The following is a 19,583-nucleotide window of genomic DNA, read 5'->3' as shown; positions in this document are numbered from 1 at the left end:
ATTCGTTCCTTTCTTCTAGGTTCACTTCCTTCTTTCTAAAGTACACTTTAGAGGAGTTCTTTAAGTGATTAAAACATGACTGGAAAACTCAAATTTTGTCTGAAAAATAACTTAATTTCATGCTTACTGTTGAATGATAGTTTGACTAGATGGAGAATTCTGGGTTAACAGGTTTTTTTTCTCAGCACTGTTCCAGTATATTCTGGCCTTGACTGTTGTTTTTGGGGAAGTGGCTGTCAATCTGCCTGCTATTCCTCAGTACGTAATCTGTTCTCTCAGGTCGCATTTAAGAGCTTCTCTTTGCCTTTGTGTCCAGTAGTTTCACGACAATGTGTACAAGTGGGAAAAGAGGGATACCACTTGGAATCTGGGGTGATATTTCCTTAGCCTGAAAATAAAGGTATTTCATCAATTCAGAAAATTCTCAGCTGTTATTTCTTCGAATGTTGCTTCTAGTTCACAGGGGTAGTGTTACGCTGTGCGTTTTGTAATTTTGGATTGTGATCTCTTCAGTGCAAGAATTTCATGGGGGACTTCCCTGGCAGTGCAGTGGTTCAGAATCTGCCTGCCAACGCAGGGCACACAGGTTCAGTCCCTGGTACGGGAAGATCCTACATGCCACGCAGCAACTAAGCCCGTGTGACAAAACTACTGAGCCCGCACGCCACAACTACAAAGCCCGCGTGCTGCAACTACTGAAGCCTGTGCGTCTAGAGGCCTGTGCTCCGCAACAAGAGAAGCCACCGCAATGAGAAGCCCATGTATCGCAACAGAGTAGCCCCCGCTCGCCGCAACTAGAGAAAGCCTGCACGCAGCAACAAAGACCCAACACAGCCAAAAATAAATAAAATTTAAAAAAAGAAAAAAAAAAAAGAATCTCATGGACCTGAGTTTTGGAAGTATTCTAACAGTACAGTTTCCAATTGCTTCTGCCAGAAATAAAACTGGCTTAGTAATAACTGTTTTACTTTCTAATCCTGTGGATTCCTGGATAATATGGGTATTAATTCAGACTGTAAACCTGCAGAATGTCCAGGTCAGAGGGCTGGATTATTCAGGAAAGATTTCTGTTGTGTCTCTGTGATGATGGACAGATTTTTTTTTGTTTTTTGGTCTCTCCTTTTACTCAGGATGCAGACTTCTGAATGTCCTAACTTTAAGCAGAGATCTCAGTTCAAAATCCCCATTGGGTAGGCCCAATATCTCATTTCCAGTCCCCACTTGGAAGTTAAAAATCCAAACCAGTAGGTTATTGGAATGAATAGTGTCCTACTGAGGGGAGCCACAGAATTAGTTTATGATAGTTCTTGGATTTATGGCTTCCTTTTTAATTCTGGCATCTGAAGACATCCCTTTATTGCAAGTTCATCTCTGTATTTGGTTTTTTAAGTTTGATAGATTTAGCCAGCATTTCTGGGTGTTTGTAACAAGAGAATGCTGTTATTTTAGTCAACTAACTTGGCAGAAGCAAAAGCATTACCTATGTTTTATACCAATTTATTCAGAAAGAGAAAAAAAGTTCTAAAAACAAAGGTTTGAATTTTACTGCCTGTTTTCTTACCCTTTCCAATATTTCCAACAGTAAATTTTGAAGCCCATTAAATATACTAAAGACACGATCAAGGATGTCAGTTCAAATCTTTTACTTTTGTTGAGCTTTAGAAAAATCAAAATTAAAGACCTCTTAGTCCTAAGAAACTGAGTGGACTATGTATATACTATGTGAAACAGAAAAATAAGACAGAGTGGGAACAGGGCCCAAGGTTAGAAATCAGGAGTTTTGGTTGACCTCAAAGATAAAAGATTGTATTCAATGATCTTCAACATTCTATGCTTCTGTTTAATTCATAAAGATACACACATTAGATGATCATATTTCTCTTATTTACATGCCACCCAGTTTTTCTAATGTTTAACAATAAGCTCTTTGACTTTTTGGTCCACTTAACTAAAATATCTTTCTAGTAAGGAAATAAGTATGACTATTCGACATTAAATATAATATTTGCTATGTATATTGCTCTTGTTATTAAAATTGTAAAGAGCATTAAGATACTGCTTTACTTACAACTCTTAAATGCAAATTGAAAATAAGCCCTCCCACTAACTTGGCATTTCAGTAACATAGAGATTTATAATTATAAGAAATTAACCAGGAAATAGCTTAACTATTTAGGGTACACTGTATACTAAAAAGAAGGGAGAAAGTAATTCACTCATTCCAATCTAGTATAATGGTCTGTGCATTTTTTTCCTAATGTTTGTATTTAGTTCCTTTGAATTCGCTGTGCATGTATGTACGTATGGCATGTATGTATGTGATTCTTAGGCTTCCCCAATGGTTTATATATTAGACGAAGACAAAAGTAAGCTTTATCTCACATTTTACCTTTTTTCTGGATCCTTTTGAAGGCACAATGAAATCATTTTTCTAAATGATTTTCCATACTTTTTCAGCATTTCTTTATCTTGAACACCAGTTTCCAAAGAAGGAGGATCATTCTGCAGTGTCAGCATTAAAACCTGTAAGAATTTTTAATACAATATAAACTTCTGAAGACTCAGTAAAGTAAATTAAATATTGCGGCCAAGTTTTTTCAATATAGACAACCTCCAAACATACGAGCAGATTTCATTTTCTAAAAGTTCACATCTAGACCAGTTGTTTGGAAACTAGAGTTATTTAGGTGTTTTCCACATAAACAGTATAGTTGGCTTCCCAGGCATGTGCCTACAAGGGCTCAACTGTATCAACATTGTACTGTATGTCCTTTAGTTGGAATCCTTTCTTCATGTCCTCTGTCCCCATTCTTATACCATCAAACTATCTTAAAAAAAATTAAAACCATAGCAAAATTAAGAGTGTGACCTTGCTGACTTTACCTATTCATGGCTCTGTTCCAACCTGACCCCTTGTAACCTGACCTTCTCTTCCCAGAACTCCTCAGAAACTTCAATCATAGAAATCACTGATGATGTCCCAGTTAACAAAACTACAGCCTCTTTTAGTTTGCATTCTTCCTACCTTTCCTGCAGCAACTGTCCATCCGAAATCTCTTCCTTCTTTGACTGACATGGCAACATACTATCTTAATGCATAGAGATGTAAATAATAAAGGTCACATTTATATGGTGGAATTTGGGATGATTTGTGTTTTTCTATACTGTTTGACTTTTTAATAAAAGTATAAGCCATTTTTCTGAGCACAAAGTCAACACCAAAATTAAAAGGCTATAATCAGAATTATTACTTGCTATTCAGATTCAATTTATATTTACTGAAAGGGAACTACTAAGATTGGCAGTATTTCTCGTTTTGAGCAAATAGGTTAACATGTGTATGTCTGGCTACAACTGCAGGAGTCACCGCCTACAATGATATAAAGTAAACCTCATCTTCCTCCCCCACCTCTTTTCAAAAATAAGCCATTTCTTGGACCTAAAAATAGCCTCCCACCTTACAGTTATTAAAAAAACATCCTTTTCAAAACCTTGTGAATATTCACTTACACCTAGGAATCTTGACCTTTAAGAAAAAACCATGGCCTTAAAATATCACTAACCCTTCACGCATCAAATATATAGGTCAATATACGTATGTTTTGAATATGCAGATACAGAGAGGGTTTTCATACTATCTGCTTACTGGTTTTGTCCCTCTCTACATTGTTAAAGGGGACAAAATAACATTTTAAAGGTTCTAAAATGCACCAAGAACATACATATATGAATAATATCACTATGACAAAAATTCACAATGGTGGTCACCAATTTAAACAGTCATAGGGCATTTTGTAAAGTGATCAAGCAGAACTATAAACAACAGCTACAGTTACAAACAAATAGAATTCATGTGCATATTATAATTAAGGGGTCACACAGATAAAAATGGCTGCCAACAGTACTGGCAGGACCATCTTGAAACACAAAAAACTCATTTATTACTAATGTTGGGGCATTAGGATTAACAACTACGTTTCAAGTAACTACTCCTTCAGGATATAAGAGGCCTTTTAATAAAAGCTGCTTAGTGTCCTACTACAAAGCAAACTTTTATTCAATAACAGTGAGAATGATATATATGTATGGCACATGAACACTTTGCATGGATCTTATTTAACATATGAAAAGCACTTCAAACACTTAAAAGCACTTAAAAACAGTGTCTGGCACAGATAAGTGCTGAATCAATGTTAGTGATAATTACTATTAACATGTAACCCTTCCAACAACCTTATAAAGTAGAAATGATCATCATCCCCACTGAGGCTGTTCTACACAAGTGACTGTGGGGAACACACCCTAAAATAAGACACAACAGATCCTAATATCAAACTAGTTACACAGTCAGGAGATGGTGAGTCATCATATAAAAAGCTCAACTACAATGTAAAGTCACCCAATGCTAAATACCAAATATCTAATAGAGATTTTAACTGCTACAGGAGTTAGAAGGAATGCAGGGCAGAATTCTATGGATAAGAATGTCAAACGAATCAGGCTCCCAGACTTCAGACTATACTACAAAGCTACAGTAATCAAGACAGTATGGTACTGGCACAAAACCAGAAATATAGATCAATGGAACAGGATAGAAAGCCCAGAGATAAACCCACACACATGTGGTCACCTTATTTTTGACAAAGGAGGCAAGAATATACAATGGAGAAAAGACAGCCTCTTCAAAAAGTGGTGCTGGGAAAACTGGACAGCTACATTAAAAGAATGAAATTAGAACACTCCCTAACACCATACACAAAAATAAACTCAAAATGGATTAAAGACCTAAATATAAGGCAAGACACTATAAAACTCTTAGAGGAAAACATAGACATAAATCATAGCACGATCCTTTTTGACCCATCTCCTAGAGAAATGAAAATAAAAACAAAAATGGGAGGGAGATGCAAGAGGGAGGAGATATGGGGATATATGTATATGCATAGCTGATTCACTTTGTTATAAAGCAGAAACTAATACACCATTGTAAAGCAATTATACTCCAATAAAGATGTTAAATAAATAAATAAAGTGAAGGAGAACAACAACAAAAAAAGAATGCCAAATGAAGTAAGGCTCTGAAAGAGAATTGAGGCATGAGCTGGGGTAGTACTTTGAATATGAGCTTCACCTTCATTGGCGGATACTTATGATAAGGAGCTGCCCCTGTGGCCAGTTCAATTGCTGTGATCCCAAAACTCCAGATGTCAGCTTTAAAATCATAACCCCGGACCTGTACAGAACAGAGAGATGTACAAGATTATTTTTACCACCCTAAAAGCACTTTTAAAAGGTAGCTTCTAATATGTATCAAGAACCATAAATTTTAAGCCAATAAAATATAATCTAAAGTTGGCAAAAGCCAAATATACTTGGTAAGAGGAAAAAAGAAAAGGAAAGAAAGAAAACTGAATGAATGTTCACCAACAATGGGGAAATAGTTAAGTATGGTATATTCATTTAAAAAAGTATTATACACTCAACTAAAAGCAAAATTAATGAATTCTATATGAAAATATGGAAAACCACTTTATGATGTTATATGATAAAGCACTTATGAAGAAAAACGATTACAAAAGTTTTCATAAGTTCTGGTCCTATTACAAACAGATATATAGCCTATTAAAGAAAAAAACTAGAAAGAACTAGAACAAAAAAAAAATGTTAGGCAGTCTTAGGCATAGTTTTCCCAATTTCCTATGTTATGGTATTGTTTTTTTCTTTTTTTAAATTAATTTTTATTGGTGTATAGTTGCTTCACAATGCCGTGCTAGTTTCTACTGTACAGCAAAGTGAATCAGCCACACGTATACATATATCCTCTTTTTTTTGGATTTCCTTCCCACTTAGGTCACCAGAGAACACTGAGTAGAGTTCCTTGTGCTACACAGTAGGTTCTTATTAGTTATCTATTTTATACACAGTATCAATAGTGTATATATATCAATCCCAATCTTCCAGTTCATCCCACCCCCTCTTCCCCCTTGGCGTCCACATGCCTGTTCTCCGCATCTGTGTCTCTATCTCTGCTTTGCAAATAAGATCATCTACACCATTTTTCTAGATTCCACATATATGCGTTAATGTTTTTCTTTTTCTGACTCACCCCACTCTGTATGAGTCTCCAGGTCCATCCACATCTCTACAAATGACCCAATTTTGTTCCTTTTTATGGCTGCGTAACACTCCATTACATATATGTCCCACACCCTCCCCATTAATTCCTCTGTGTTATGGTATTGTTTTATCACCTTAATTTTTAGAATGAAAAAAGTTACCAAGGGTGAGAATATTTTTAAAGTTGTTGGTGTGAATATGTTGCCAAATTTCTCTCCTTTATACTGTCACCAGCATATTATATAATTAAATATTTTAATTTTCTATCCTAAGCAATATAGGAGGAGAAACAGGTTTGGGGAGTGTGTGGTTTGAGACCTAAAATTAAAGCTCCATATTACGTGCTGCTTCAACATTGGGTAAACAGGAGGACCTCTACTGACCTAAGCGAAAGTTCCCTTCCCCGGTCTCCTCCCAAGGAGAAGGCCCCCTAGGCCCAACAACCCTGCATATCAAATGGATCAGGTACAGTTCCTGTTTATTCCTGAGTAGCAGGTTTCCCTGCCAGCCGTCAGAATTGTTCAAACAAGCCAATCACACCTTCACAAGGAAACCAAAGGGCATATCACTCTCTTGATACTACAAAGCCTGTCTCCTTCAGCAACTGTTTGTTCTTTTCCTTCCTAAGTGCAACCCCGTGGGGCATGCAGTGTCCTCTGCCTCCAGATATGTGTACATACAAATAATAAACTGCTGTCAATCTCATTAGGCCCAGTGTCAGGTGCTGTGCGTTCAGCCATCCCCATAACCCTAGCATGGGAAGCCTTCCCTCACCAACAGGGTCACTATAGGCCTGTACTGTATTGTATTTTATTGTAACAGAATAAAAAGTAGATTCAGTTCTACATACTGAGTTTGACATACGACATTTATGTAAAACATCTATAGGGAATTGGAAATATCTATCCAGAGGCTTAAAAAACAAGACTCGACTGGATAGAATTTAGAAATAATTAACAGGTGGGAAGTGGAGATGAAAATAGTATGTGTCGTCAGAGAATAGAAGAGTCAGAAACAAGATGCTGGGGAGCAGTGTCATTTAGCAGTAGAAGGAAAGCCAGAAGAGAAGCCAGAGAAATGGCCCGACAAGTAGATGAAGAATGAGGAAGCTAAGGATGTGAGTAAAGGGGGAAAAGGTCAACAGTTTCAAATGCCACAAAGAGCAAAACAAGGAGCAAAAAAATGAGCACTGGATTGGAGAAATAGCAGTTTCCATTAGGTGATGGGATGAGCGACATCAGACTACAGTTTGTTTGACAACTGGGAAAGAGGGACTTGGAGAAAACTAGTCCTTCAAGAGCCATAGCAATGAAACTACATGTAAAAAAAGTCAGGTCATTTAATTTGTACTAAGGATATTAGCATTAAATCAATCTTGTATATTATTCCTTAGGTTGCCTTCTGTATAAATCTTGAGATTCATATGTCCTTTGTTAAGATTCTAGAGTTTTTTTTGTTTTTTTTTTTAAAGCATGGACCAGTCTTAAGGAACAGAGACGTACTTCCCAAAGCTAACCTAGTAGAACAAACAAAAGCAAACACTACTCAATTTTTTCAATTTTGTAACAAAACCCCAAATCATTTTAAAAAGACAAAAGACACAGTACCTGTTCCATAACTTCAGGTGCCATCCAGCAAGGGGTTCCAACAAAGGTTTTTCTAACTTTATTTCGGGTAATGTCACCACCAGTTGCTAAAAAAGCACTAACTCCAAAGTCTAAAATAGAATACAACAGCAAGGCATTAAAAGTATAGTAACTAACATAAATAGATAGGAAAGTAATATAGTTATGGTCCTATATACACAGCATGACCTTTTCTCTTCTTTCTGCTAAACTTCTTGACTAAATTAAGACATAGCTTAACAGATTCCTCACTCCATTCCTCTCCACCTCCACAATCATCATCTCCTCAGATTTTCCTCCTTGCTCCGATCCATTCTTTTCATCTTCCCAAATGAAATACTATATCCATTAAACACTAACTCCAGTTGCCTCTTCTCCCCAGCCCCTGGCAACCACCATTCTACTTTCTGTCTCTATGATTTTGACTGCTCTTAAGTATTTCATGTAAGTGGAATCATACAGTATATCTTTTTATAACTGACTTATTTCACTTAGCGTAAGATCTTCAAGGTTCATCCATGTTGTAGCATATGTCAGAATTTCCTTCCTTTAGAGGTTGAATAATATTGCATTGTATGTATATACTACATTTTGTGTATTCATTCATCCACTGATGGACACTTAAGTTGCTTCCAAGTTTTAGCCATTGTAAATAACGCTGCTATGAAAATAGGTACACAAATACCTGTTTCAGTCCCTGCTTTCAGTTCTTTGGCATATAATTCCATTCAGAAGTGGAATTGCTGGATCATACGGTATTTTTATTTTTAATTGATTTAAGGAATTGCCATACTCTTTCCCACAACAGCTGTACCATTTTACGTTCCTACCAATAGTGAACAAGGATTCAGATTTCTCCACATCCTTGTTATTTTCTATTTTTTGATAACAGCCATCCTAATGGGTTAGTATCTCCTTTTAGTTTTGACTTGTATTCTTCCCTGATGATTAGTGATACTGAGCATCTTTTCATGTGCTTTCTGGACATTGGAATATCTTCTTTGGAGAAATGTCTATTAAATTTTAAAATTGATTTTTTGTTGTTAAGTTTTAGGAGTTCTCTACATATTCTGGATATTATAAATCTCTTACCAGATACATGACTTGCAAATCTTTTCTCCCATTTTGTGGGTTGCCTTCTAACCCTGTGGAGAGTGTCTTTTAATGCACAAAATTTTTAAATTTTCATGAAATCCAACTTGTCTATTTTTATTCTTTTGTTGCCTGTGCCTTTGGTGTCATATCTAAGAAATCACTGCTAAATTCAACATCGTGAAACTTTTGCCCTATGTTTTCTTCTAAGTGTTTTATTGTTTTAGGTCATATATTTAGGTCCATTTTGAGTTAATTTTTGAATATAGTGTTAGCTAAGGGTCCAACTTCATTCTTTTGCATTGGGATATTCAGTTTTCCCAGCACCATTTGTTGAAAAGACTGTCTTTTCCCCATTGAATAGCCTTGACACCCTTGTCAAAAATCATTTGACCATATGTACGAGGGTTTATTTCTGAGCTTTCTATTCTATTCCACTGGTCTCTATACCTATCTTTATGTCAATAACATACTGTTTATATTACTGTTGTTTTGTAGTACGCTTTGAAAACAGGAAGTATGAGTCCGCCTGCTTTGTTCATTTTTTTTTTCAAGACTGTTTTGGCTATTTGAGGTTCCCTGAGATTCCATATGAATTTTAGGATTTTTTTTTTCTATTGCTGCAAAAAAAAAAATGTCATTGGGGCTTTGATAGGGATTGCACTGAATCTATAAATTACTTTGGGGAGTATTGACTTTTTAACAATAGTAAGTTTTCCAATCCATGAACGGGGGATGTGGTTCCATTCATTTACATCCTCTTTAATTTCTTTCAGCAATGTTTTATAGTTTTCATTGTACAAGTATTCTACCTCCTTGATTAAGTTAACTGCTAAGTATTTTATTCTTTTTGATGCTACTTGTAAATGGAATTGTTTTGTAATTTCTTTTTCAAATTGTTCACTGTTAGTGTAGAAAATGCAACTGATTTTTGTTAAAGATTACCATTTTATTTTTATTTATCTTTATTTATTTTGGCTGCGCCAGGTCTTAGTTGCAGCATGTGGGATATTCACTGCGGCATGCAGGATCTTTAATTGTGGCATGATGGCTTCTAAGTTGCAGTATGCAGACTCAGCTGCGGCATGTGGACTTCTTAGTTGCAGAATGAGAACTCTTAGTTGCAGCATGTGTGCAGGATCCAGTTCCCTGACCAGGGATTGAACCCAGGCCCCTGGCATTAGGAACGTGCAGTCTCACCCACTGGACCACCAGGGAAGTCTGTGACTGATTTATGTCTGTTGACTTTGCATCCTACTTTACAAAATTCATTTATTAGTTCAAATAGGTTTTTTTTTAAAAATATTTACTTATTTATTTTATCTTTTGGCTGCGTTGGGTCTTAGTTGCGGCACGTGGGATCTTTCGTTGCGGCATGTGGGATCTTTGTTGTGGCGTGCGGGCTTCTCTCTAGTTGTGGTGTGCGGGCTCAGTAGCTGTGGCATGTGGGCTCTGTAGTTGTGGCGTGCAGGCTCCAGAGCATGTGGGCTCTGTAGTTGTGGCGTGGGCTTAGTGGCCCCATGGCATGTGGGATTTTAGTTCCCTGACTAGGGATCGAGTCTGTGTCCCCTGCACTGGAAAGAAGATTCTTAACCACTAGACCACCAGGGAAGTCTCTCAAGTAGTTTTTTAACGTAATGTTTAGGGTTTTCTACATATAAGATCATAAAATCTGCAAACAGACGTAAGTTTACCTCTTTCTTTCTAGTTTGAATGTCTTTTATTTTTTTTCTTGCCTAACTGTTCAATCTAGAACTTCCAGTACTGTGTTGAATAGAAGTGGCAAAAGCAGACATCCTTCCTGTGTTCCTGAACTCAGAGTAAAACCTTTCATCACTGAGTATGATGTTCATTGTAGGTTATTCATATATGGCTTTTAGTATGTTGAGGAAGTTTCCTTCTGTTCCTACTTTATTGCATGTTTCTATCATGAAAGGGTGTTAAATTTTCTCAAATGCTTGTTCTTCACTGAGGTGATCAGGTGGGTTTTCTTTTTCTTTCTGTTAACGTCATGTATAACAATAATTTTCATATGTTGAATCATCCTTGCATTCCAAAGAAATCCTACTTGGCCATGGTATATGATCCATTTAATATGCTACTGAATTTGATTTGCTAGTTATTTTGCTGAAAATATCTACATCAAGTTCATAATGGATACTAGTCTGTAGTAGTCTTTTCTTGTTAGTGTCTTTGTCTGACTTTTGGTCTTGTTGAGGCATGTGAGCTCAGTAGTTGTGGCATGCTGGCTCAGTTGCCCTGCGGCATGTGGGATCTTAGTCCCCTGACCAGGGATCAGACCCGCATTCCCTGAATTGTAAGGTGGATTCTTTAGCACTGAACCACCAGGGAAGCCCCTAGTTCTTCTTTAAATGTTTGATAGAATTCACCAGTGAAACCATCGAGTCCAGGGCTTTTCTCTGTCAGAAAATTTTTGATTACTGATTCAATCTCTGTGCTAGTTATAGGTCATTTCAGATTTTCTACTTCTTCATGATTTCACCTTGTTAGGTTTTGTGTTTCAAGGAATTTGTCCATCTAGGCTATCCAATTTGTTGGAGTACAATTGTTCATAATACCATCTTATAATCCTTTTTATTTGGGTGGAATTGGTAGTTATGTCCCCATTTTTGTTTCTGATTCTTTTATTTTTAAAAAGTATTTATTTATTTATTTTATTTTTGGCTGCATTGGGTTTCAGCTGCAGCACGTGGGATCTTCGTTGGAATCTTCATTGCGGCACATGGGATCCTCTGCCAGGGCACGCGGGCTCCTCACTGTGGCGCGAGGGCTCAGTAGTTGTAGCATGCAGCCTCTCTAGTTGTGACCCGCATGCTCAGTGGATGCAGCACGTGGGTCCAATTGCCCCATGGCATGTGGGATCCCAGTTTCCTGACCAGGGATCAAACCCACGTCCCCTGCACTGGAAGGCAGATTCTTAACCATTGGACCACCAGGGAAGTCCCTGTTTCTGATTTTAGTCATTTGAATCTTCTTTCTTTTTTTCTTAGTCTACTTAAAGGTTTGTCAATTTTGGTGATCTTCTGGCTTCATTGATTCCCTCTATTGCTTTTCTATTCTCTATTTCCTTTTCTCAACTCTAAATTTTATTATTTCCTTCTTCTGCTAGCTTTGGGTTCAGTTTCTTCTTTTTCTAGTTCCTTAAGCTGTAAAGTTAGGTTGTTGATGTGCTATCTTTCTTGTTAAAGAAAGCATCTAAAGCTATAAATCTGCCCCTTAGCAATGCTTTCACTGTGTCCCCTGAGTTCTGGTATGGTTATGATTTTGTTTTCATTCATTTCTAAGTATTTTCTAGTTTCCCTTGTGATGTCTTCCTTCATCCACTGGTTGTGAAAATGTGTGCTTAGTTTCCATAAATTTGTGAATTTTCCCATCCTCTGTTGTTGGTTTCTAGCTTTACCCCATTGTGGTCAGATGATATCACTTAATCTGTGGCCTAACATATGGTCTATCCTGGAAAATGTCCCTTGGGCACTTGAGAAGAATGTGTATGCTGTTCCTGTTGGGTAGAGTGTTCCGTATATGTCTGTTAGATCTAGAAGGTCAATGTGTTAAGTCCTCTATTTCCTTATCTTCTGTCTGTTCTACCCATTATTAAGAGTGGAGTACTGAAGTCCCCAACTATTATTATAGAGCTCTCTACTGTTTCCTTCAGTATTGTAGAGGTATCTACAGTACCCTTCACTTCCGTCATTTTTTGCTCCATATATTTTGCTGTTATGTTAATAGGTGCATGGATATTTATAAGTGTTGTATCTACTTGTTGTATTTAACCTTTTATTAATATGTAATGTACTTCCTTAAATCAGACAGAGAAGAGAAATATTGTATGATATCCCTTATATGCGGAATCTAAAAAGAAATGACCCAAATGAACTTACTTACAAAACAGAAACAGACTCACAGACTTAGAGAATGAACTTATGGTTACCAGGGGGAAAGGGAGAGTTAGGGAGTTTGGGATGGACATGTACACACTGCTATATTTAAAATGGATAACCAACAAGGACCTACTGTATAGCACAGGGAACTCTGCTCAATGTTATGTGGCAGCCTGGATGGAAGGGGAACTTAGGGGAGACTGGATACATGTATATGTATGGCTGAGTCACTTTGCTGTGTACCTGAAACTATCACAACATTGTTAACTGGCTATACTCCAATATAAAATAAAAGGTTAAAAAAATATGTAATGTACTTCTTTGTCTCTTGTAACCTTTTTTTTTTTTAATTAGAGTATAGTTGCTTTACACTGCTGTGTCAGTTTCTGCTGTACAGCAAAGTTAATCAGCCATACATATACATATATCCCCTCTTTTATGTATTTCCTTCCCATTTAGGTCACCATAGAGCACCAAGTAGAGTTCCCTGTGCTATACCGTAGGTTCTCATTAGTTATCTATTTTACACATACTAGTGTATATATGTCAATCGCAATCTTCCAATTCACCCCCCCCACATCCTGGTAACCTTTTTTGATTTAAAGTCTATTTTGTCTGATATTAGAGTAGCCACCTCTGCTCTCTTTTAGTTAGTTACTATTTGCATAGGATATATTTTTCCATCCTTTCACTTTCAATCTATTTGTGTCTTTGGATCTAAAGTGACTTGCTTATAGATAGCATATAACTGGATCATGTTTTTATCCATCCTGTCAATCTCTGTCTTTAATTGGACAGTTAATTCATTTACATTTAAAGCAATTATTGATAAGGAGGGACTTACTTCTGTCATTGTGTTATTTTTTTCATATGACATAGCTTTTTGGTCCCTCATTTCCTATATTACTTATTTTGTGCTTAATTTTTTGTTGTAAAATGCTTAATTATTTTTCTCATTTTCTTTTGTTTATATTCTATAGCTATTCTCTTTATGGTTACCATAGGGATTACATTTACCATGGTAAAGTTGTAACAATCTAATTTGAATTTACATCAGCTTAACTTCAATAACATACAAAAACTCTTCTCCTTTACAGCGCTATTCTCACCTCTTTTGGTTGTCATTGTCATCATAAAATTACATCTTAATAAACTGTGTGCTCAAAAACATGAACTAATCATTCTTTTAAATGCATGAGTCTCTTAAATTACGTAGAAAAGAAGACTTGGAGTTACAAACCAATACCAAGTAATACCAAGTTTTAGACCAATAACTGTTTTTAGCAATGTATCAGTCTCTTAAATTATGTAGAAAACAAAAAGTGCAGTTACAAACCATTGTTACAATACTACTAGCTTTTATACATCCCCATGTATTTACCTTTACTGAGATCTTTATTTCTTCATACTGCTTGCAGTTACTGTCTAGGGTCCTCCGATTTTACCTTGCAAGACTCGCTTGAGCATTTCTTACAGGGCAGGTCTATTCCCTCAGCTTTTGTTTATCTGGAAATGTCTTAATTTCTCCCTCATTTTTGAAAAACAGTTTTACTGGATATATGATTCTTGGTTGACACTTTTTCTTTCAGCACTTTGAATATACTGTCTCTCTGCCTTCTGGCCTCCAAAGTTTCTGATGAGAAATCTGCTGACAACCTTATTTAGGACCCTTGTATGTGATGAGTCACTTTTCTCTCGCTGTTTTCAAAATTCTTTGTCTTTGCCTTTTATAAGTTTGATTATAATGGGAGTCTCTGAGTCTCTCAGAGTTCACCTTAGTTGGAGATCACTGAGCTTCTCAGATGTTTGTCTTTCATCAAATTTGAGATGTTTCCAGCCATTATTATTTTTTTGTGTGTGGTACACGGGCCTCTCACTGTTGTGGCCTCTCCCGTTGTGGAGCACAGGCTCCAGACGCGCAGGCTCAGTGGCCATGGCTCACGGGCCCAGCTGCTCTGTGGCATGAGGGATCTTCCCGGACCGGGGCACGAACCCGTGTCCCCTGCATCGGCAGGTGGACTCTCAACCACTGCGCCACCAGGGAAGCCCTCCAGCCATTATTTCTTCAAATATTCTCTCTGCCCCTTTCTTCTCCTTCTAGGCCTCCCACAGTGTGTATGTTGGTCTGCTTAATGGTATCCAAACAGGTCCCTCAGGCTCTATTCACTTTTCTTCAATCATTTTCCTTTCTGTTCCTTAGACTTGATAATTTCCATTTTTCTATCTTCAAGTTCACCAGTTATTTCTTCTGCCAGCTCAAATCTGCATTTAAATCCTTCTAGTGAGTTTTTCATTTCACAATACAAGTTATTGTAGCTCCAGAATTTCTTTTTGGTTTCTTTTGAGGTTTTCTCTCCTTATTGATATTTAGATTTTATTCACACATCATTGTTTTGAGTTTTTCCATATCTTCCTTTAATTCTCTGAACATTTTAAGATAGCTGTTTTAAAGTCTTTGTCTAGTAGATGTGCCATCAGGTCTTTTCCAGTGATAGTTTCTGTTCGTTTATTTATTTCCTTTGAATAGGCCATACTTTCCTGTTTCACTGAGTGCTCTGTGATTTTTTTGTTGCTGTTGAAGACTGGACATTTGAATCTAATAAGGTGGTAATGCTGGAAATCAGATTCTCCCCCTTTCCTGGGGTTTGCTGTTTTTTGTTATTTTTTTTGTTTTTTGGGGGTTGTGGTAGGCTGTATCTGTGCTAAGCATCAGCCTGAAATGTAAAGTTAAGATCTTCTCAGATCTTTTCTGCACCTTTTCCTGGGAATGTACATTCACTTTCCAATTTTCCCTGCAAATGTAGTTTTGTTTTTTGTTTTTGTTTTTTTTTTTTGGACATGCCACGTGGCTTGTGGCATCTTAGTTCCCTGACCAGGGAATCAAACCCAGGCCCTCAGCAGTGAAAGCGCAGAGTCCTAACCACTGGACTGCCAGGAAAGTCTCTATAGTTTTGTTTTGTTTTGTTTTGTTTTCCCCTGTAGTTGTTTTTTGATGTCCTAGTCTTTAAAGTCTGGCTCCAAAAAGGGCAAGAGAAGGGAAGGAAAAAAGGCCATGGCCTGTTAAAGTCCCTTGGAAATCACTTGAAAGGGAGGAGCTGCAACAACAATGGCTGCCTGTCTCTTTGTACCTCTGTGATCAGAAGCAATCAGTAATCAGAGCATATCCTGGATATCTGGAGGACAGGATCTTTTCTGCCACCATGGTTCCTGCAAGCTGCTCCAAAAACATGTGCATAGCTGCCTGCCAGGTGGCTGATAGGTGAGGAATGAGCAGCTCTGAAATTAACTGTAATTTACCTTCCAAGTCTTGCCCTAGAATTTTCAAGCAATCAGTGGAATGCAGAATTCCAACATTAGACAAATTCTGCCAATTCAATTGTTGTTTAGGTGGGGAGAAGATTCTTGGTGCTTCCTACTCTGCCATCTTCCCAGAATTCTCTCTTCTTTAGTTTCTTACCACTTGATTTTGCTTCTCTAAACAATACAGTATAATTGTGCCTGGTTTTGAACTTATATAAATGGAATCACAAGCTATATATTCTGACTAGCTTCATTCACTCTATATTTTTATAATTTATTTAATGCTTTTGTATACAGTTGTAGTTCTATTCATTTTCATCACTATATAGTATTCCAAAGTATAAATTAACTACAATTTACTTATCCATTCTACTAACAAAAGACCTGGGACTGTTTCAAACTTTCAATGCTTCTGAGCACTATGGCACACTGAAGTATGAGTTTCTCTATGCCATACACCTAGAAGCTAAAGTCTCTGGGTAAGCATATCTTCAACTTAATAAAGTGTTGGTACTGTTTATATTCCCACCATCAGAGGGTGAGATTCTCCCTTGCTTTACATCCACACTGATAACTAGTACTGTCAGATGTGTTTGCTACATCAGTCAGTATAATGTGGTATCCCCAATGCTATTTTACTTTGCATTTAATTGCTAGCTAGTGAGGCTGACCACCTTTTATTATATTTATGTTTTGATGTCATTTGAGATTATCTGATTTTTCCTTAATGAGTTCTTTGTATGTTCTAAATTTGAGCCCCTTGTCAAGTTATTCATGCTGCAAATATCTTCTCTGTGGTTTTGCTTTTTTACTTATTAATGGTGACAAACTGTTCTTCTTTCGATGAACAGTAGTTGCTAATTTTACAGGAGCCAAATTTATCAATCTTTTTCTTTACGTTAGAACATGATGTGGCTTTGTTAAAATATTCCCTTACCTGAGGACATGAAGATGTGTGCCTAAATTATCTTCTAAAGCTGAAGAAATAATTCAAGGTTTGGGTGGTTATTTTCCTCCTGCCAAACATCTGACTGTTCCAGCAGTGTGGGACCAAGCTGAGGTTTTTTCTCAGATGATCTGCTTGATCTACAATCCTGCAGTTCAGCTATTCTGGAGTTTCACCCTGGTGGAGGGGGCATTTCACCAGGATAGCAACACTGGCAGGCCTTGGACTCCAGTTCTTGTCTCTTTAGCTCTGAATCTGACAAAAGTACACTTCCACCTCTCAGATGCCTCTTCCTAATTGGCAAATACCCCATTTCTCCCAGGACAGAAGCAGTTCTGTATCACCTCTCTGTAGCATATTTATTCTTAAACGCAATGAGGTTTCTTGACTACTTCTCCTTTAAAAGAAAGTAAAGAATGCTATGAAAACCCACAGATGACGACTTTAATGGGGATAAGGAGTAGATAATTGTAAGGTAATGAGTAATGGTCAGAAAATGCCTAAGACTGAAAATGAAGGATGAGTAGTGGAAGATACCTTGAGTCAGTAGGGATGTGTCAACATAGTATGTTTGACCAGAGAGGGTCCAGGGGATAGAAGAGAAAACTAAGAAAACGTAACAGATAAGTAATGTGGTTCTATCAACCATTAAACCAAAATAAAAAGAAATATTAATCATTACCTGCAATCTGTACTGAGCCATCTTCTCCAAGAAGAATATTGCCAGCTTTCACATCTCTTTAAGAAAAAAAAAGAATCACTTATTAAAAAACACCTATTCTCTGGAGTCACATAATTTAAGCGGTTCACTATATTCACCACAACACTGTCAATATTTAAATGTTCTATTTTGCATTAAAGGGTATTAAGGCCAACAGTAGAATTTAAAAAATTGTAGTCACTTGTGCTAGAATCCAAACATTGTAAACAATAACATATAGCTTTTTACTATTAAATTTGGAAAATCTGAGGTTATTAAATACTCAATTGAGATAATAGTGGCCAAAGAATGTGACCCTCACTTACTATCACCTTATCTACTTTTTAAAATACAATGATTTTTTTCTACACCCTAATATATGATCAAAAATTTTAAATGGTGTGTGGTTGAAAACAGGGACTATTCTATGCCTGTAGCATAAATACATGATGGAAATTATTCAAACATCTCCATATTCTTATTAGTAACTATATATAACAGCTCAAGTCATACATGAACACATTCCTGCTATAAAAACCTAAACATCACTGAAAAGGCCAAAGTTCCTTTTGACCACTGTTCTCAAGTCTAGTATTCTCTCCAAAGTTTTCAACCATTATCAGTCTAGTTAACAGAATATGTTCCTGTGACATATCTGGACTTTTCTTCCAACATAAATGATATCGTACTATCCCTTCAAATCTACAACTTGTTTTTCTCATGCAATAACGTGTCAGTAATATCTAGCAAAATTTACAATCCCTAATTCCTATGAGTAATCCACTTCTTTGATAACCTAGAGAAACTCTCACAATGTTCACAGAATATACAAGGGAGTTGTCTACAGAATTGTTTGTAATAACAAACCAAAAATAGTAGCAACCTAGAAAGCCAACAACAGCAAAAAGATTAAATTAATTCTGTTACATCCATGAAATGGATTAAGGTCAATCAACATGTCATGCCCTCTAATACATAATACATACTGCTAAGTGAACAAATCAAATAGGACAGTGCATTTTGTACGCCACCATTAATGTTACACACACACAAACGCACACACCCCTTTCCATACACAGAGAGCAATGAATTTATTTCCTTTAGTGGAGAGGAGTGGGATCAGAGTCTTGTGGGAATGGACTCACTTATTTGTTTCATAATTAAAAATAAATATAATTAAATAAAAGAGAGCCAGGCCTTGAAGCTACTAGACAAGAAAGAAAAGTGAGGCTAGCTCATGGAAGAAGACCCTATTTGTCAGGAAAAAGAACTAGTGAAAGGACACTTCATCTCTTCCTTGTCCCTGTCTTCTTTCCCCTATCCTTAGCTATAACCATTCCTTGGTAAACAATGAACAACAGTTTCACAACTGTGTGTAGCAACGTCACCATACCAAGAGTATACAATACCTTTCCTGAATATATACTGAATCATTCGGAAATCATGTTACCGAGTATTTTTTTCTGCTTATAAATCCAAGCAATTTATAGGACCTTTCCCAGAAACTGACTTAGAATGGAGGTTGGCTCACTTTGCCCTACAAACCTAAAGTCTACACCATGAACAGGAGAGAACTGAGGATATTTCCTTCCCTTGGTGACAAGACCATTCAACTAAGGCAACCATGAACCTTCAACTCCTTTTTCTGGGTTCATCTGGAATGATATCTAAAATTTAACGGGAAAAACAATATATAGTTTAGTCACTTCCTCCTCTGTGTTTCTGCAGCAGGCTGTAATGTTAGTACAGATCGTAAAAATATAATCTTTCTCATTTCACCACGAGTCATATCTTAGTACATTTCTATATCATCTGCACTTACTTAGTATTATAATTAGTGCATAGAGGGCATCTCCCAGATATTCATCAAATAGATTTAAATAACTAAATAGAAGACAACC

The 19,583-nt window shown here is 36.8% G+C and overlaps 1 protein-coding gene across 2 annotated transcripts in view; it reads right to left on the bottom strand.

Annotated features, from left to right (window-relative positions):
* OXSR1 (oxidative stress responsive kinase 1) overlaps positions 1 to 19,583 on the bottom strand; it is a 96,202-nt gene that overhangs the window by 25,252 nt on the left and 51,367 nt on the right. For both annotated transcript variants that reach the window (XM_024756423.1, XM_024756431.1), the window contains 4 exons: positions 17,665 to 17,720; positions 7,725 to 7,834; positions 5,132 to 5,233; positions 2,390 to 2,523 (listed from right to left, as the gene is read on the bottom strand). In XM_024756423.1, the coding sequence (XP_024612191.1) occupies positions 2,390 to 2,523; positions 5,132 to 5,233; positions 7,725 to 7,834; positions 17,665 to 17,720 (402 nt within the window). The remainder of the gene's footprint in view (positions 1 to 2,389; positions 2,524 to 5,131; positions 5,234 to 7,724; positions 7,835 to 17,664; positions 17,721 to 19,583) is intronic.

The sequence above is a fragment of the Neophocaena asiaeorientalis genome, unplaced genomic scaffold (genome assembly GCF_003031525.2).
Source record: "Neophocaena asiaeorientalis asiaeorientalis breed wild unplaced genomic scaffold, Neophocaena_asiaeorientalis_V1.1 scaffold265, whole genome shotgun sequence".
NCBI classification, from domain to species: domain Eukaryota; kingdom Metazoa; phylum Chordata; class Mammalia; order Artiodactyla; family Phocoenidae; genus Neophocaena; species Neophocaena asiaeorientalis.
Note: the sequence above shows the minus strand (reverse complement) of the source record. Positions and strands in the feature narration are given on the sequence as shown.